This window comes from Periplaneta americana, chromosome 7, assembly GCF_040183065.1.
Source record: "Periplaneta americana isolate PAMFEO1 chromosome 7, P.americana_PAMFEO1_priV1, whole genome shotgun sequence".
NCBI lineage: Eukaryota > Metazoa > Arthropoda > Insecta > Blattodea > Blattidae > Periplaneta > Periplaneta americana.
In genome coordinates this window covers 112,038,126-112,059,775 of record NC_091123.1, presented here as the reverse complement: position 1 = coordinate 112,059,775, position 21,650 = coordinate 112,038,126, and the positions used below count along the sequence as shown (strand labels likewise).

General features: G+C 33.2%; 1 protein-coding gene across 5 annotated transcripts in view; it reads left to right on the top strand.

Moving 5' to 3' along the window:
* Tomosyn (syntaxin-binding protein tomosyn) overlaps positions 1–21,650 on the top strand; it is a 461,514-nt gene that overhangs the window by 367,249 nt on the left and 72,615 nt on the right. For 3 of the 5 annotated variants that reach the window (XM_069831182.1, XM_069831183.1, XM_069831181.1), the window contains exons 11-12: positions 604–1,699; positions 17,542–17,658. In XM_069831182.1, coding sequence (XP_069687283.1) covers positions 604–1,699; positions 17,542–17,658 — 1,213 coding nt within the window. Of the gene's footprint in view, positions 1–603; positions 1,700–3,580; positions 3,912–17,541; positions 17,659–21,650 lie in introns of all 5 variants that reach the window. The other 2 variants (XM_069831184.1, XM_069831185.1) reach the window with 2 other exon arrangements.

Sequence of the window (21,650 nt, the reverse complement as noted above, 5' to 3'; positions counted from 1 at the left end):
ATTTCATCTTTGTAAGATTATTAATCCAGAACACCTCTAAACAAAAACACATCAAAAGAAAAGGGATGACATTGACAAATTATAAGTGTATGGTACTGTTAATATATCGTGTTCTGAAAGACCTACAATGTGCGGTATTGCAAAATAGATGGCTGCTAAAGGTTGCTGTGCTCTTAGTTTCTACATCACCGCTGTTGTGTTCATCACCAATGGTAAGCATAGGCTGTGAAAATCTATGTTGTCACACTTCTCCTTCTATACGCTATGCTGTGTGTTCCTGATCGTATTGGCTTCAAAGTGATTTTTTTGCTATACATAATGTAGTAATATGTATAACTGTTTCAAGATAGCTTAAAATATTTGGACAAAATGCAAAAAATTAATTTCAAGTATAAATTAAAATTACATTTAGTGTAGAGCCATTACACAAAGGAAATTACTATAGTACCCTGATAGTTTGTAGTGTACAAGTAATTAATGTGTATTTTATTTGTCTTCAATTATCAACTCTTGACTATATCCAGAGTGTAATCATTTTACATATTTTGATTTTTGCTTTTTTTTCTCCCCACCCACGTAACTCCCTCATGCATGGTTCCACAGCTGATAACCTCTAGAGATACATCCAAAGTTCTCGAACCTCCTGTGATCCCTGTAGATGCTGCCATTCCCCTGTCCAGTCCCCTCTGTAAGGTTATGGACGTCAGTGACGTAGACAGTGAGGGGACTAAGAATACCCTTCAGCCACTGAAAGAATCTCTCACTATCGGAAGTGATATCTCCAATGTGTCATCTCAAGCTCCCACCCCTGACGTAGAGGAAGTTGAAGAAGCTATTGAGGCTCTCTCAGATCCTTCTCCAGCAGCGTTAAAAGCAGAAAACGCTGAAACGATTTCAGAACTACCAGCAAAATCTCCTTGCAGTGAACAAAGACGTAGAAGTAGTCATTCGTGGAAAGGTTTCAGTCTTAAAAAACAGTTGAGCCGAGTAGATCAAAAGTTCAAGCACACATTCTCAACCACATCACAGCCATCAAACACTGCAGCAGCGTCGCATAGTACAGGTCGCAACAAAGACAAACGCTCCTCTGTTTTCTACTACTCTTCTTCAGACATGCCATGTACACCTACTGTAATAACCCCGATTGACGTAGAATCTCCTCCATCGGAGTTAGTAGAGGACGATAAGGAATGTGCCACCCCCGACAGTGTCGACTCACAGCAGAAGAGCAATTTTCAGTTATGTAGTGGTCCTGGAAATAATGTGGATACTAACGAACAAGAAAACCCCGGTGTGTCTGCAGAACAAGAAGGTGCATGCTCACAGATCATGGTCAGTCTTTCAGAGGCCACGGCAGAAGGTAGATGTGGTTACTCCGAAAGTGATGAACGCCAGAGTTCTATAGAACTAACTAGTCCTGAAGATGAAACATATAAAACCACTAAAGAATTCAGTGAAGCTGTGTTCAATCAAAAGTTAAATAGGCCTGTAGACTTACCATTGTTTGATGCGGATGGCAAACCTGTCAGACCACCACGACGGGAATCTAAGAAGAAGTCCACAGAGAAGCGTGACGGACGGCTATTATCTGTTCCAAACATCAAATTCACTAGGCCTGATCATTTGCTGCGTGATCTTCGAGGTAAAGAAGATGTTTCAACGAATCAGCCCTCTTTTGGAAATCTCATGCGTCGGCTCAGTAAGTGTGTATTAAAATAGGTTTCACTGCTACCCTTCCCCTATTCTGTTCCTTGCTCTTGAAAAGTCGGCAAGCACCTTAGAAAGTCTTGTAGTCATTTGATATGGATGATCGAATGAATGATTGTAAATATTTTTTGAATGATGTAGTGTACTATAGTGTGGTGCAGTAGCATAGGAATGATTGTGGAACTGCTTACTTATACTAATCAGTATACAGGTTTTGTTTATTATAGTGATTTAAGGGAATGGTTAATAGGCATCTACCCTTGATCCTTCAGTATCCTCATGCTATCATTATTTTTTCGTATCTGGTTTATTTTTCTTTTCCTTTGTTATTTTTTTTTTCGAATTAAATTTCTTATCATAAATTTATTTTCCACTACATTATTTCCTTTCCAGTTACGTTTTATTTCTATTGAATCTGGAGCTGATACTAAGAATTAAAGACTGCAACACTAATCTCAATTGATTTAGAATTTCTTATGAAGCTGGTATACTAATATGAGTTCACTTACTTTCAGGACTTATAATTGTAAGATGTACTCTGAAATATCACTATTCTAGTACTCACTTTTACCCAAGCTCTCACTTATTAGATATATTTGTACATTTGTTTACACATTGTTGCTTCAATCACTCAATCAAGTCTGGCATTCCATTGCACTTCAGATCAGTTTATTACTTTTACTTGTTTCTTCTTGTTTTCCTTTAAGGATTCAGATGGAGACCATAGCTGCCTTAAATACCTTTTCGGTATACATGTGTTGGTAACTACTAGATAGAAGTTGTGGCTTGGGTAGATAGCTGCCACGTATTTTTTGTGTAGGAGTGCAAAAGAAAATGACAGCCACCTTTTTAATTAGATGATATCAGTTTCAGTGTTACAGTAGAAGATTTTACCTCATCCATGCTGTTATTTTCTGAAATGGAATGCAGATTGCAAGGTTGGGGGTTTCGTGTTAGCATATGTCTTCAATTACATTGTTTAGTGTGTGTTTTATTTTTAAAATGTTTGTTATGCAAGTTAAAGTTGATATATTTTAAAGTGAAAGATATACATAACTTTTTTTTTATTTGTATATTTAAATTGTTACGTATTTTTATGATATTTTATAGATTCAAATAACAAAACATGAAGTTGTATTCTGTTATTGTAACTGTTCATTTTCTTATTACAGTGGAACCTGTCTGTATTGACTACCTGCGACTAAATTTAAATTATGTTCTAGTTAAAGAATTTATATCCTTCATGTGTACGTATACTGGATCAGATCTCAAGTTCTCTGTACTTAAAACGTTATAATACAAATATTTTATTAAATTATTGCAAGCAAGAAATATGTATATTGACGTACTTACACAAAAAAGAGACAAATTTATCTACAAATATAATACGTCCAGAATCAAATTTTAGGATTAGAAAGCAGCTAAATTTAAACAAAAATATAAGATCAACATTATTTGTAACGGAACTGATATCAGTACATAAGAAAAAGGATCCACTATCCTTGCAATAGCTAATAATTTAAGAAAGACAATTCGAGCAGGAAAACTACCGGTATAGTATGTGAGATATCATAGCCAAAATTCATGCTAAAAGATGAAATATACTATGATAGACATGCAAATTATTTTTTATTAATTGTTTATTAATGTAACTTCTTACAGTTCCTTATGGTCAACCTTACAGGTTTCATTGTACATGATTTGTTTCCCTTAATAATTTTAGTTAAATGAAATGATAAATTTGTGGATATATTTTGTTGAAGATAAATGCTAACAATTGCTTGACTGACTAACCAATAATATACTTAAAAGCAAGCAGGATCCCTGCACTGCTCCTTAACATATATACTGACCTGCGCCCCCCGGTTTGTAGATAAACGGTGTGTGCGTGTCCCCGACTGCGGGCAAACAGAATGTAGGTGCTGGCAGCACTAGTTCCCCGCGCGCCAGGCCTCCTGAGCCCGTCAGGCGCTCAAAGTCCCAAGGTACCCGGAAACTCCAGAAGTGTATGAGTACAGCTTCGTACTCGGAGCCTGAGGGGTCAATGGGTTCGGGGCCCTCGGCTTGGTCATTGACATCAACAGGCGTTGGTGGTTGTGGTGGTGGTGGTGGTGGCTTATTTACCCGCTCTGTGGCGCCGACCGAATCTCGCACTGGCGGCAGCTCCCACAATCTCCTCGTTACCCGGCAATATTGCAGTTTTGGTAGTACAGTCACCTATTTATTACAGTTTCTTATAGGTTTTGTAAGTAATATCAATAGTGATTGTCATCTATGAAGGCATTAATATGATGTAATCTAATACAATGTAACAATTATTTTGCATTAGTGCTGCATATACATGCTCTTTTTTATCTTACATATGAAACACTGGAAAAAACTTTAGTTTGCTTTAAATTCTAAAACAGATTAACACCAAAGTATTATAAGAATTGATAGTGTAGCTTATTTTCAGTATTTGCATATATGTACATATGAAGCGGTATCCTTTTGGTTGAAGTAGTTTTTCTTTTCTCACTTATGAAATATCTTTGAAAGCAGAGTGAAGCAGTAAAGACCACTTAAAGATATGTTAGTTCAATATGTCAACCTCTAACTATAGATGTAACTGTTTTTCAGTGTAGTCGGATATTCTGTGTTTACAGCTACACTGCAGTAGTTGATGGACCCAATGCGTACTTTCCAAAATGTGCTTCAGTTATGTTGTACACTCTTGTACCTGTTCACTCTCTTGTAATGAGTGTCAAGTAGTATTCTCAATTACACTTTTCCATTACTTCAAAGGTATTTTACTCTGCCAACTTGTTGATATTATAGCACTTTTACCTGTTTCTTTCAGCATGAAGTATATAGAGTAGAAAAATGGTGACGTACTATCCAAAACTTCAACTTCAATCTTGAGTCCTGTGAAATCTCAAAATCTGTGTATCTGTAGTTCCATTGATTATGTAATCTCTGCCCCTATTACTTAAATAGTTCATCCATATTTCTGATGGCACAGAAGATACAGCTCAAAATTTATATTCTAACTGTCATTAACTTATATTTACCTATTTCCATTCGAATCGGATAATCATCATAGCAATCATATGGCAGATTTTCAAAATTATCTCTGCTGATCACAATCCGAAACTTTGAAAGGGGAGTAAAAAATATATTCACTATCGGTATTTATCGTTCAGTTGAATAACCACATTTAAGTGCCATCTTAAATTATTTCTTCGTTATATATATTAAAAAAAAAGTAATGTATACTAAAATATGAATTGAAACAATGCAAATAAATGAATTATAAAATTGTTATGAAAAATAATGGGGAAAATGTTGATGTTTCTTTTGTTACAATAAATTGGATGAATTTAAAGTATACATTTAAAAAGCCACATCACCCATCAGTATTCTTTTGTTATTATTGGTATGATTGAGCATTATTTTCCTTATGCTCAGCATAGTTACAAATGTTTGTTAATTTTAAAATTTGTTTAACAACATGATCATACTGTTGGATGTGTCTTTCGGACCCCGAACTGCCATGACTTTTTCACTCTTCTACTACTTGATTGTATTATATTCCTTTTGTGATGTTCATGCTTGCTCCTGCCTTTTGCATGTCTTTGCGTCTTATTTTCAAATTGCATGACTATGCTTTTCTTACTCCTTACTTAAGTACTGTATATATCTATTTTTTTCCATAATTACTGCCAGACGAAGTCATGTTGTCTAATGGAAGTTTTGTTGCATGAGAGTGAAATTGGCAACTGTAATGTGTAATGATGTGTTTCCTTTTAAGGATATGATTTAAAATGTTTTATAGGTGGAATTTAAATTTATTTATTTCTGATATTAATGGTGAGCTGTTTATATTACTTGAATTGTATTGTTCATTGTGTAAAATTAATTTATATTTGTTATGTTTATTTAATTTTGAAATGGATCAGTTATTTGTTAACAGAAGAGGTTCCCAATTGTATGATGTCACATATTTGAGTATATTCTCTAATTTCTTATACTTATCAGTAATAATGTGTAAGCACTGGTAACAAAAGTTTTAACCTGTCTATTACTGTTTTTAAACCTAAACAGTTGGGTACTCCTCTGTTACAGAGATTCCTCTCATTACAGATACTTCCTAAAACGAAAATCACACACAAACTTATAACTACACATAACAGCACAACACTTTCCACTTCCACAAGAGTTATACCATAAACTGGCAGACATCAGTAATGCACATTATTCTTTTACAAGATATTTCTCTGAACATAGTTTTACTGTGTGTATTCTTTTATAAGAGTTTTCTTTTTTATATTATCTTCTAAATAATATGATAAAGAATTAACTAAAGTGAGACAAAAAATTGAAGTTAACAATTTATTCCACTTAAGGAAACTGTACATGAATACATAGGTATCATATTTCATCCAGATGTGAACATTTTTTATCGTTCAAATGTATACTGGCCTCCATGGCATCATGTAAAGTTTTCGAAATCAAACCTCTTCTGTAAGAAAACATATTCAGCTAAAATTCATATGTTGGATACTTTATCGCCTCAATACATTGGCAATATGAACTAGTTCTGGTTCTCTTCTTGTGTCATTACACCTTTCCATATGAGAAGTGACAAGTCTAAAATCTTTATCAAGTAGTTTACTGTAATTGTATTCTTCTATTTGTATATCTCTAGTGAAACATATGGAGTATTTTTGTCATTTATATATGATAATAAATAGGCCTAACATCATAAAGCAGAAAGAAGTGATGTCTAAGATTCCTTCAAAATATGATAAATGATAATTTACATATTCATATTTATTCAGTTATCAAACATTATAAAATGTAATAGTACCTATTTGTGAAATAGAGTTTTACATACTACTTAAGATACTATAGGTAGGTACTTGTTTTACAACACAAGTTACAATGAAAAAGTTAATGATACTAGCATAATTAATAAAATTCAGGACTAAAAGAATGTCAGATTTATTAGAAACCGGGATAGGAATTCTTCAAATGAGTAAAATACACCAAAGTACTGCTTATAAAATACTGAAGCAATGAGCGAATACTAATCATAAAGTTATCCGAATAGCTCATTGCACTGAAGATACACAAGACGTTTTTCTTATTAATAAAACAACAAGAATAGGGATGATGATGATGATGATGATGATGATGATGATGATGATGATGATGATGAAATGACGACAACGACGACGACGATGATGATGACAATGACGATAAATTGATTTAGGCCTACATGCATATTAATAATAGATTTGTTCACTTGTTTATGTAAGAATCGAAAATAACTTTACATTATTGAAATGCTGAATAGAATAACAAAAAGTCTTTTGCCATTCTTTTTCATACCGGTAAGTGTATAGACGTTCTTAAAACAGTGAATTTGTTTAAAAGGTCATATCTAATTAATAACTTTATCAATTTACAAATTTTAGTTCATTTTATATCTGTCATGATACAAAATTAAAAAAAAATGGAATTTGAAAAGTTTATTGGATTGTTTAAAAATTGAGAATTTTTGTAAAGTGTGAAAGTTGCTTGTAGTAAAAGGTATCTCTGTATGTTCATATCTGCATGAATAATTTAACCACCTTTGTACATAAAAATGTTCCTCCTTCATAGAATTGAAGTTACATATTTCTTTGAAATAATATTGCATTTTACTTTATTTCTTACATAAGTTCAATTAATTCATTTCATTTATTTAATTGATACCTTCAGTGCAAGTAAATCAGTGAGGTTATATTAATGTGCACATTAATAATAACTTTCACTTTTATTGTACCTATGTGTCAAAAGAAATGCCAGGTAAGAAGTACTGTAGTATATATTATGCAGTTTAAATAAGTGGAGTATGTTAATTTCTTTCTTCTGTGTTTTAAACACTTATCATTCAAATTTAATTTGTTACAGAATGTTTGCTAAACTGTGGTACTTTTTAGGGTTCCAAAGCTGAACATGTCTTCTTAAAAGACCACACACACATATCATACAGATACATGCATACACATGTGCACACACTTGCATACGCTTGCATACACACACCAAGCAGGTAAACCTAGCAGTAACAGGCTAGGCATGTATTTGGTCAGTGTTTCAGTTTATCTTGTTCGTAGTAATGGTTAAAGCATTTCAAATATGTTCACTAATTTTCTAGGTAAATAATTTTGTAATAGTTTTGATAGTTTTCTTGAAAACCATGACAATTTTCATTCCAAATATCGAACAAAAATGCTACTTGAATATAACTCCAGTCTTTCACTATGTAGAACGTGGTGTGAGAGTTTTGAGTATCTGTGCTGTATCCTAGTTGTAGAGATATTCAGCGTTTCACAACTACATATCGAGTTCATCATGAGGGAAGACAGGGGAAGGGAGAACCTTAAATATTGGATTTATTACAGTCTTCAGTCTAGGGTCACCGAGTCACCAGACTGGAGTTTGGAACGCATGGAGTGTAAATGACGTCATGACCTGTGGATTGGGATGGCACTGCGAGAGTACAGTTGATTTCGTAACAAAGTTCATTGCCGTCTTTCTTATTGCTGCTTGTCATGAGTCCATGCGATCCCATACATATTTGAGATCCTGTGAGCAAACAAGTATATTTTATCTTATTTAATTAATTAATTTAATTATTTATGTATCCTATTTGTTTTAGTGTTAATTTCGATGTTTTATAATTAACAGAGCCACTGGTGTAGCTCTATCGGCTAAGGCGCTTGCCTGCTGATCCATAGTTGCATTCGGGCGTGGGTTCGATTCCCGCTTGGGCTGATTACCTGGTTGGGTTTTTTCCGAGGTTTTCCCCAACCGTAAGGCAAATGTCAGGTAATCTATGGGGAATCCTCTACCTCATCTCGCCAAATACCATCTCGCTATCACCAGTCCCATCGACACTAAATAACCTCGTAATTGATACAGTGTCGTTACTGTAAATAACCAAGTAAAATAAAAAATATAATTCACAGTACTGGGCAACATGTCGAAAATTAAGAGCACCAAGCATTCCCTTCAGTACAATCTTATAGAGAAGTTCGAAAAGAAATATTTTCTTAGTAAAGGAAATGACTCTGCATTTTGCAAGTTGTGCAAAAAAGATAATAAGGACAGACAGAACGCAGTTCTTTGAAAAACAGTGTAATAGCAAAAGGCACATGGAGAATATTAAATTACACAGTCAGAACAGAACTTCAACATCAAAATCAGATATAGAAAATCAAACAGAATTCCATCGAGATTTGTGAGTAGCCTAATGTTGGTACATACCAACATCCCTTTAAACAAGGTCAAAATACATATTTCAATGCGTTTCTTGAAAAAAAAAAAAAAAAAAAAAAGAATACCTTACTTATTTCCAGTGAAAATAGAAGATGCTTTCCTCTTGATACATTACGAAAGTTCCTTGTAATTCAGTGCAATGGATTGTGAAGAAATCCATTTTATGTACTATATATTTTTCCTTTTCTTCTCACATTCAGAAATGATCATTTTATATTATTGAAACATGTATAGTATAATGTAAATTGAAACGTGTAATGTTAGGAAATTATTTTCTGTACTAGAAATGCGCTGTATAGACCTATAGCCTATTATATTTGTGAACGTAAACATTTATTTTGTGACGTACTGTGACTGAATGTTTATATGTTAAGGGAAGAAGTAACTGTACCCTCCATTTTCCATTACCCTTGATCTACACAATACAGTCGTCCATGCGTTCGTAACTTGTTGCATTTCGGTACCCTGAACCTAGCTCAAAACGTTGAGTACAACTACTCAAAAGCCTTTAAGTACTCGTGAATTATATGTTAAGCTTCATATGAAAGTATACATAATTTTAAGTATATCCGATATAAATGGCTGCCGGGTAGCTCAGTTGGTAGAGCAGCTGGCTACGGACTGGAAGGTCCGGGGTTCGATCCCAGGTGGTGACAGGATTTTTTTCTCGTTGCCAGACTGAGGTTCACTCAGCTCCTATAAAATTGAGTACAGGGTCCTTCCCGGGGGTAAAAGGCGATCAGAGCATGGTGCCGACCACACCACCTCATTCTAGTGCCGAGGTCATGGAAAGCATGGTGCTCTACCTCCATGCCCCCCAAGTGCCTTCATGACATGTTACAGGGATACCTTTACCTTTTTTTTTATCCCATATAAATTGTGTTATATAAGTTAACAAACTTGGACCACAGTCATAGATTGTAGGTTATAGGTTAACTATTTATGAAATTAAAAAAAAAAAAATATCATGTCGAGACTCAAAATAGCTAATAAGCTGACACCGAACTTTATTACAATATTGCAGGTGGTTAGATAGTTCTTTATATACCGGTACTGTAAGTTATTGCAATTTTCAATCTCTCCTTGTATGCTAAAAATTCTTCTTATTCATTGTGAAGCACAATAAATTGTCATGATCACATTCTAGAGGCTTGTTTTTCTCCAGTTTGAATACTGAACTAGAACTTAAGACGGAAATGCTGTGTTAAGTACTGTACCTTTAAATTCAATTTTCAGTTATGCTTTCGTAGAAAACTGAAGTGAAAAGGACATATTTGCTCTGATGGCTGAACAGAAGTTGACAAGGGTGCATGAAAGTTGAAGGAATTGGTTTTCTTGTTGGTACCTACACAAATTAATAAATACGGTAATACAGTTCCTGAACATAATTCTGCAAATTGTTGTTCTTGCCATGCTGTTGTGTTACCGGTACCAGCACTGTTTTGCACGTGTTCCAAAATGTTTAATTCTTTCTGTCAAAGAGAGTTAACAGGATTGAAGACCTTCCCAGAATAAGGATGTAACCAACAAAACTGTATCGGTAATTCATGTTTCAGGAGAAAGGCAAATAATTTCATTAGGCCTATATTTACTATCAAAGTCATTTGACTAAACAAGGATACAAGTTTATTCAGCCATAGAACACAATAATTTGTCATAAACAAATGCTTTAAAATTACTTTCTTCACCTACATCACATGTTTCAAGAATTTAATGTTACATCCTTTTTCCGGGAGGTCTTCAGTTAATTAAGATTAAGTTAATTTTGAAGGTGTATCTTATCTCCTGATCGTCGTAATTCCTCGCCGAATTTCTTTCATGTTTCTGTATTCTTCATGTTAACCACTATATATAAAAGTTAGTTCTGGTGAACAAAATCTATTATACTTTTTTCTTCAGTACATGAAAGTTTTCGCTTTCCACTTATATTGGGAAAAACATAACGCATGCAAAACCTAATGTGTACTATAAGCTTACTAGAGTGGGACAATACCGTCACTTCACACCAGAACTTAAAACTGAATTTAAAAAAACGAATTGAAAACTGAATTTAAAAAAAAAACGATTCCCATCGTAATTTTTTCCATCTAAAATTCAGATGGAAAACTTAACAATCAGGCGTCAGTTACATTTAGATTACCTTAGTTCATTGAAGTTCTAGTCTAGAGGAAAGCACTCGTAAGAAGAAATGAACCTGTTCGTGATCACGTGACTCTTAACCTACCAAAAAATTTTCAGTTCAGTTAAGATCTACTTTTAGATTGGAGGGAAACAAAGCTTAAGGACTTTGTCTAAAAAAGTAATAATAATTATTACAGAGAGAGTTTCCAGTGCCATATCTAGTAAGAGGTTGGGGGTTGGGTGAGTTCTAGAGTTAGCGTGAAAGTTAATGATGAAAATAGCAGAATATGAAAAATTCCTCACAGTAAATAGAACAAATCCATGACTAACCAAACTGTACTCCATTATTATATAAATTCATGAAGCTAACAGATAAATGTACATACTCATATCGTACCTCAAGTGTTACTGCTATTAAATTAATAATGAAACAAACATACAGTACTAATAATACACTCTTGGAACCCTAAAATAACAACAGCCCACATAATTACACTAATTTTAACACGCTTTTAACATAATTACCTCATGATTGTTTAATAAAATTGTACAAGGCCATCAATGCGTTGTTATACTAAACATATTTAATTTTTTTAATGATGTATTAAGTTGTGTAACTCTTATTTATCTGCTTCCTTGAGTATGATGTGCGGTATTTTATTTATAAACTATAATATAACAGATTTTCTAACAGTTCTCTGAAGAGTCTGAAGGAAATAAAACAATTGATGGATTTGGACAACTTTATTAAATAATAGATAATAATACTAGACATATCTCCTTCATTGAAAACTTGGAAATATTGTCAGTTATAGTGAAAATTACATTTTCGTTATTTTCACATAAAATAACATGGAAGTATCTAGAACTATTGTATGTAAAATAATTTTAACTTTTTAGTAGTTACCGTTAATAATTATTAAAGTGTTTATTATTAGTTTCATATATATTTAGGTTGTTAAAAATTTTGCATGTTGCCAATTTTGCTACGAAGGATATATTATGCTAGCTTTTATAGTTCATTAATTAGCTTTTATTTAGTTGATAGTCTAATAATTACAATACTTAATTTGAAATAGATTAAGTAACGTGTAAAAGTAAGATAAAAGAAAGTCTTATATTTCAACAGACTTCTTTATATTAAATTTAACTGTTACTGTTATTAATAATATCGAGTATAAGCTAATGACATACCCTATGCATAAGTTTTAGTTGTTTTTTCGTAAATTTTTGTCGGTAACACAAGACTCATAAATATTGCTAAATACCATAGTACCGGTACCAAATTTCATTGGTGAACTACAACCATACTGAGTATAGTGTATAGCTCTTCTGAAACTCTTCAGTACTAGTGCTACTAGTCAGCTGAATAGAAGAAATTCGTTTTGCCACGATGTGATATATAATTAATTGTCACTGGCAGATAGCCTAAATTGAAAAACACAAGATAACAGAATTATTTATCACGTGACATCTTCTGCACTGTAGTTTTGTTTATCACTTCATTTATATTAGCTTTCAAAATATCATCCTACAAAAAATTACAAATTGGTATTATGAAAAAGGTGTAATTCATCTCTTTTAAATTGCTAGATGTGCTAATTCAACATTATTCTTTACAATCATCAGTTCAATATGTGCATAACAAATTATTTTTCAGTTTTCTTATCGAAAAAAATGCAGGTAATTCATTATAATACCGACATTTGAACTCTACCGGAGGAGAAAAAATAATATTGTTGCTAGTATTAGTTTTTGTCACAAATTAAAAGCTTTAAAATGTATGCATCACAAGAATCCTCATTTTTTTAATACTTCACTTACATTTCTCTTCATTTTGTTTTCCTAATAATTATCGTAAAAATATGTTCATTTCATCAACTAAATAAAATATTTGTAATTCAATACCAATATGTAAACTAGCAATAAAAAAAAAAAGAGAAACACAACTTCCCCATTTCACAGGACAACAAGAACTGAATAACTCTTGTTTAATTTTGGTAGTAGAAATGAAGTCCCATTTTGTTAACATGGCGGATGAGATAATATACCTTTCATGCTTAAAATACGAATATAAAGGAATTATACAAACAATCAAGAAATAAAATATCACATTTTTCAGTGAATTCGTCTTCGTATAAGAATCCTCTTTTTTTAATACTTCACTTACATTTCTCTTCATTTTGTTTTCCTAATAATTATCATAAAAATATGTCCATTTCATCTGCTAAATACAATATTTGTAATTCAATAACAATATGTAAACTAGCAATAAAAAAAAAAGAGAGAAACACAATTTCCCCATTTCACAGGACAACAAGAACTGAATAACTCTTGTTTAATTTTGATAATAGAAATGAAGTCCCATTTTGTTGACATGGTGGATGAGATAATATACTTTTCACGTTTAAAATACGAATATAAAGGTATTATACAAACAATCAAGAAATAAAATATCACATTTTTCAGTGAAATATATAGACAACAAACGCAGTATAATAAAATTAATGTGATGGATTTCTTGGCACATTGAAAACTAAATGTTTTAGTACCAGTACGGTACGAGTTAATCATTCTATAAATAGGTAACACCTAATCTAAGACTTACCATACACTGAAGCTCAATATTATATATTAACGCAGCAAGCAACTTTATTAGTATTAACTAATGTGAACTCTGAAATAAGAGATGTTAATGATGGTCCTGATAAATGTTGCATTGAAAGTTCTTTAAATTTCTTATGCTCTAATGTTTGATTTGAGTATGCTAGGCTATATTTTAAAAAAATTAAATTATTTTACCAAAAGTGTTTCTTAATAGTTTCTTCAAGTTTATTCCAGTTCATTTATTAACATTAACATGAAGTGATTGGTGGGCCTACTCAGGTATTTGAACTTTTCTTCTAATTGTAGCCTAGATCTTTACTTCTTATTTTGTATATGACCGTGATTTTGAGAATTTTTGAAGAGTTAATGCTGCTGTAGATTCATTTCTAAAATTTATTTCATATCAAGAAAGAATATAAATAATTAACGTAGATTAAAAGTAAATTTGCCTAGCTTCTTAATACTTCTGTCTTGAAATAATATCCTATATATTGTTTCATTATTTTCGGTAGAATTAGGCTATTTACAAAACAAAGATCTTCTAAGAAATTATGTTATACTGATCATGGCATGTAGCCTACTCATTACTTGTAAACGATGAAGAGACTGTACATTTTTTTTCAAAAAGTATCACCTCTTAAAAATATATTTGTGCGTAATTCATTTTTAAAGTAATTTGTTTTAAATAACCAAATATTTGTACTTAACAGAATGGAATAGATCCTACAGTCCGAAAATATATATACGGTAATGTTTCGAATCGTGTATTTGTATAAATATATGAGCTAAAAGCTACAGACACATTTATAGTTATAAAATTATATGGTATACAAGATGTACTATACTTTAACTCATTTGACATCCCTTTGGTCATTAATCATACAAGTACAAAGCAATTTTAATTCTGGATTAAGATAGATTAAGAGGAACTGTTTTATTTAGGTACCTGAAGCAAAATCAGTGAAATCATCTTCAATGTAAGGCCTTTTAACACAAACAGTATAAAACAAGCTTTTTTTTTCTTTCCGATATGGTCCTGTATTTATTCAATGCAAGCTAAACTTTTCTTCATATTATATCAAACACATTTTACAATAGCAATATAATAATTTGTTTCTCCCATATTTTTTAGTCATTTCAGATGGTTAGCTGTTTCATTTTAATCTTCTTCAAAGTACCGGTATCTCTGGTTTTAATAATCTAAATTAGACGCTATTAATGGATAATGGTTCAGACTAGAACATTACATGGCCCTCTTTTGGCTGTATTCCATTAAAATACACTAACACAGCATGGATGATTTATGGTCTGTTTGAGCAATAGCTGAATATAATTGCAATTTATTCTTAAGTAGGTTTACTATTTAGCACTATTAAGTTTTTCCCAGTTTCTTTATTAGCTTTGAGAGGAAAATTTAATAATTTCCAGATTACATCATTTCAACATTAATTAGTTTAATTAAGTTAAAGGAATTGTATAATGTTGAAAGTTACTTTAAATTGTGTTATTGTTTTGAAGACTTTAACCCCAGGTTCAGGTTTATTTTATATTAAGTTAAAGTCAAATAACAGACCTTCACCAGAAACTAACTGTTGCTATACAAGCATAAGAGTAATTGCTTTGGCAGCGTTTAGCAGTAAAATTATTGAAGCTTCAGTCAGAGTTATGCTCTTGCTTATAATGGTACACATTAGTTATTAAGCGGAAGAGAATCTACATGAAATCAATATAATTAAAATATTTAGTTAATGACTTACACAATGCTTACACTTACGAAGTGAGGAAAATCACATATTTAATTTCATTGTGCTGTCTTTTGCATTACTTTTATTTATTTCGCATATATTTTGTTGTAAAAATGATGGTTGTATTTTTTATGTAACAGATATATAGAGTGAACCGTAAGTAATGTCATTAATTTCAGGGGGTTATTCTTTGAGATATTTTAAACAAAAAAGTTTAATACAGTTTTGCTCGTTTTTCCTTCCTTTTCGAGATAAAAAATTTTTATATGAGACATTTCGTAGTGTATTTTGAGAAACCCATTGAATTAATTCCCAATATGCTTAGTCAATTTAAGAGAGCAGTGTATTATAATAATAATAAATTATTGAAAGTAAGTTATTTTAGTTTTGTTCTTTAAATGTGCAGAAGTTTGATCCGAAAAATGTAACTTTTTGTTTTGCAAAGGAATTTTACAATGTAACATTTGTTTGGATCAAATTTCTGCACATTTAAAGAACAAAATTAATATTCTTCCAATCATTATTATCATAATACACTGCTGTCTTAAATTGACTGAGCATATTGGGAATTACATCAATGGATTTCCCAAAACACGCTATAAAATATTTAATATAAAACAATTTTTATCTCAAAAAGGAAGCAAAAACAAGCAAAATTGTATTCAACTTTTTTTTTTTTAAATATCTCAAAGAATAACTTCCTCAAATGACTGACATTACTTACGGTTCATTCTGTACCATATATAAAGTTTTTTCTTGACTACTGTATATTATTACAATATTATAAATAAAGAAACTTGATAATAGACTTTTCAGGTGCTGATCAAATTAATTTGCATTATTATTTATCATGTTTTTAATTACTATTCATGTAGCTCCTCTTCTTTAGGTTAAACTAGTCTGTGACTAGACAGTTTTATAGAAAATGTTCCCTGTAAAATAATCTTGGGCTAAGCTTCTACTGCTGTCATTGGAAACGCCGAAAGATTTTGCTGTTTGCCCGTGGTCGCTACTGCTTATCCCTGCTATTTGGTGGTGATGCTTGTCGAATGCTTGTGATGGAGTTGAGCAATACATGTTGTGATGCACTTTGGATTATGTATGCACAAAAGGAAGTTAAGTGTGCAAGCTATTATTTTTTTTTAGGAAGATCATATAATATTCTTATACTTTTTAAAATTTCATATATGGATTTTTAGATATAAGAAACAAATTCTCCACTGAATTTTTTTCTGTTGTATTATACTTATTCTTTGTGCTAATGTAATATATACTGTATATTACTGTTTTAAGTTTTCATAATGTTGCTTTTAGATAATATTTACTACCGAAAGTTATGTCTTTTACAATCATATATATAAAACTTGCAATATGCTTTGCAAAGAGCATCACAATAAATATAACAGTGTTTCTTAAAATTATTATTTCTAATTGTGGCAATATAATTTTCAAATATTAATATTTACGAATCATTTTTGTGCCACAAGTATATTGCAGTGAGTTAAAATATGAATCTAAAATTTAAATTGTGAAAAACATCTGTAAGCATTGTTCTTGGCATGTAGTAAATATCTGTTTTTAAGCTTAGCTTCTTAAATTTAAAGAAAATTAACTATTATTATAAAACTTTTGACAAATTAGTTGCAGTTCACAGAAAAGGCCTTCATTAAATAAGATTGGAAGTTCCTGCTACGTTAACTGAACCTATTGTACCTGTGTACCTATTACATGTACGTATTGGCATGGTTCATTTAATGATAGCAAGATTCTTACAATTTGTGTTATGCAGGAACCTTTCTGTGAATTAAAGTATATCATCAATTAGTTAGTTTAGGTTAGTACAGATTGACTTAGTAGCATAATATGCTACATGCATATAAAATTAATTAGAGTAAAGTATGTGTAAAGTAGAACTACTTATTTGTCAAATTCATGCTTTTGCAATAAATTAACGTGCATGATAAAATAGGCATTGATAAACGTAAGTGAATATACTAATTCATTTTACTAATACATTTGTCTTTTTTCTTTTTTTCGTTTTTTTAATTTGAATTAGATAAACTCGACAGTTCATTTTCAAGGTCCAGAAGTTCTAGTATGTCCAGTTTAGAAAATATAAGTTCTGAAGCAATACAGTGCCTGGCATTTGCTGACTCTTATACTAAGAAATCTGGTAAGTTGACTCTACTTGTAGAATAGTTCAAAATTTGTTGTATTATAGCCTTTCATACATGTATCGTTACATTGACATTTCTTATATATGTGTAATAATGAATTTGGTGAATCTTCGATCCTGCACACACAATACATGGCAGAAAAAAAACTTACTTAAATAATTAAAAAAAAAAAAACTCTAAAATTGTAGTACATCACTATGAAAGCTGTAAACCAATCCAACCCAACTCCAAATACCTTTGTTTCTTATATACCTAGGATTGCTAACCCTCCTGTATTTACTGGAATTTCTCGTATTTGGCCCTAATTTTTAAGTATCCCAGCTCCCACATTTTCCTTCTCTTGGAATATTTTTCTTATTTTTGCATAATGCAATTTTTTTCAGACACCCATTTTTTGTGTGTGTGTGTGCGTGCGTGCGTGCGTGCGCGCGCTCGTGTGTGTTATATATATATTCACGAGGATTTACCATCACTTATGGAGCTTATTTCTGAAGACATTTTGAGCAAAAAAGTCATATAAACATGGATCCTATTCTCTATATTTACAGAGTTACGCTTTATTATTGGAACCCATTGCTCTGAACAACGTGTGACCTTGGCCAGTGTGCTCGCGCAATAGCGTGTCAGCAGCTGTTTCACTGACGGGGTTCGTGCTCATTCAGTCAGATTGTTGCCTTTGGTTCTTGATTGCGAATATTGTGTTGTAATGCCGCGTACATTTTCTACAGAGGAATACATCGATATGGTGTTTATTTTGAGAGTGTGTTAAAATAATTTTAATGCTGGTTCAGCTGAATATTACAGGCGGTACCCTAACTGCAGGATTCCTAATCCTAGAACAATTCTAAGACTTTCAGCAGTTTACGGGAAACCGGTTCACTTCCGAGTGTTACAATCCACAGCAAGCGTAATGTTGAATATCACGTAGTTGAAGTGGAGAATATTCTCGACGTTGTCCAGCACAGTCCACCTGCAAGTACACGACGTCTAGCCAGATGACTTGGAGTTACACAATCGGTGGTGTGGAGGACACTTAATGCAAACAGATTGTATCCTTACCACCTCCAACAAGTACAACAACTACAATTTGGAGATCCTGCCCGTCGATTGGAGTTCTGCAACTGGTTGAATGAAAATCAGCAGTTGTACCGCTACATTTTTTTAGCGACGTGGCACAGTTCACGCGGGACGACACAAACAATACACGTAATTCGCGTGTTTGGGCAGAAATTAATCCCCATCCTACAATGGAAACAAATTTTCAACACCGTTTCGGCATCAATGTGTGGTGTGGTGTTCTTCACGATCAGCTGATCGGGCCGTTCATTTTTCCGGGATGACTGACTGGTGCGATTTATCTGCAATTTTTATAAGAACTGCCGCAGTTACTTGATGTTCCTTTGGCAGTGAGACGTCGTATGGTATTCCAGCACGATGGAGCATCTCCTCACTTCAACCGCGCAGTGGTGGAACACTTAAATGTACATTTCCCTAGGAGGTGGGTAGGACGAGGCGGCTTTCACCCCTGATTTTCTAGATCGCCAAATCTGTCACCATTGGACTATTGAAAGTGGGGATGAAGTATCTCGTCTACCAAAAAAGGTCACAAACACGTGAGCAATTATTTGCGCGCATCATGCCTGCCGCTACGGAAAACAAAGATAGCCTATGCAGTTATGTAGAGCAAGCAGTGCTCTTCACAAGTGTGCGGCCAAGTGTATCGAAACACAAGGCGGAATATTTAAAATGTGTTGTAAACTCCTTAAGACTGTGAATTAGGATACAAAATTGAACTGCAAAGAATCAAGTCGGTGCAAATGGTGTGATTTGTAATAATTGTTGTGATAAGTGCGTAAGAATAATGACATTTTATAATTAAAAATTGAATATATATATATATATATATATATATATATATATATATATATATATTATCTGTATGAAGCAACTAAGGAGTTCACAGCACATTTTTAGCGTCAGAATACTTGCCAATTAAAGAAATGATACTTCTGAATGGTTCATTCTCTATTTTTAATATTCTTTTTTATCCTTCAAACTAATGAAAAAGCATTTTACAAACAACTTCAAATTAGTGTAACTCTGAAAATATTTAGAGTACGACTTATGTTTATATGACATTTTTGCTCAAAATGTCTTCAGAAGTAACCCCCCTAAGTGACGGTAAATCCTCGTGAATCAACCTGTACATATTGTGAATGCAATGCATTTTGTTGTTGCAGAGATGCATTGGAATGTGCCAGAAATGGGTTTCAGTTAGGGTTACCGACCCTCTCATATTTGGCTCTAATTTTTAGCAGTCTTCCAGTTCCTGTATGTTTCTTCTCTTCGAACATTTTTCTGCCTTATTTTTGCATAATGTAATTTTTTTTTTTTTCAAAAACTTTTTTTATACATGAGTTGTAAATAAAGTAGTGGGAACACTGCCGGGAATGGATCTTGAGCATTCACATGCGATACGAGACAACTGGTGATCGTAGTTGGATTTTTTTGGTATGTTATTTTACGACGCTTTATCAACATTTTAGGTTATTTAGCGTCTGAATGAGATGAAGGTGATAATGCCGGTGAAATGAGTCCGGGGTCCAGCACCGAAAGTTACCCAGCATTTTGCTCATATTGGGTTGAGGGAAAACTCAGGAAAAAACCTCAACCAGGCAACTTGCCCCGACCGGGAATCGAACCCAGGTCACCTGGTTTCGCGGCCAGACGAGCTAACCGTTAATCCACAGGTGTGGACTCGTAGTTGGATATAATGTCGATGTATTGAATGAGCAGCGATCGTGAATAAAAATCGAGGTAGCCCATAATAGAAATGCACGCTAATGTCATAAAGTGTTACTTGAAGCTTGTGGCTACGATGCACTACCATATCGGATGGTTGCAAGATGAGTCTCTGCATTTCGTACGGGTTGGAATGAGACGACACATGTGGCTCGCACAGATCGTCCGTCCACTTGTGATGAATGAGTTGAGTTAGTGCGAGGTCTCCTTGCTGTTGACCATCACTGGATGTACGAGAATTATCCATTGAGGTTGGACTCGGTCATCAAACTGTGTGGCACATCCTGAAGAAAAACCTTCACATGAGAAAAATTGCAGCACTCTGGGTTCTCATAACGTGACAGAAGCACAGAAATGGCACCCATATGCAATAGTTCAACTCCACCTACAGAGATACCACAACAAAGGGGACGTATTCCTGCAATGTATTGTTGCCATTGACGAGACATGGGCACGGGCATACGAACCTGAACTAAAGTGTCAGTCTAATGAATGGCACCACAAAAGATCACTACGTCCAAAAAAAGTGCGATATGAACCCTCTACAATGAAAGTCATGCTTATAGTGGCATATGACAATGAAGGTGTTATCATTAGCCATACCGTACCTCAAGACCAAAATGTCAATGCAGCATACTACCAACATTTTCTCGAACTCAATCTACGTCCTGCTATGTGGCGCAAACATCCACATTTCCTGAGAGACAATCCACCTTTCATCTTGCATGATAATGCTCGTCATGTCGCAGGAGCAATGGCTGAATTGCTACAGAGATGGGATTGGTAAGTATTGGAACATCCTCCGTATTCTCCTGACATGAGTCCTTGTTCCCACAGTTGAAAGGATCACTTAGAGGTAAGAGATTTCTAGATATTGCATCAGTGCTTCATGCAATAGGGAAGTCCATCAGAGAGATCAATAGAAACAACCTAGCTAATGGCATTCAACGGTTACCACAGATTTGGCAAAAGATACAGGAATACACTGGTGATTATATTGAAAGGATGTAAATGCATTTTCCATGTAAGTTCAATAATATGGTCGTACTGTCTATGTTGCCACTACTTTATTAACAACCCTCGTATAAATTAAGGTGCATTTTGTTGTTCCAGAGGTATATTGAAATGTGCAGTCTCTATAGAAGGTAATGCTTGTCAAAAGTGGGTTTCAGTGTTCATAAATTTA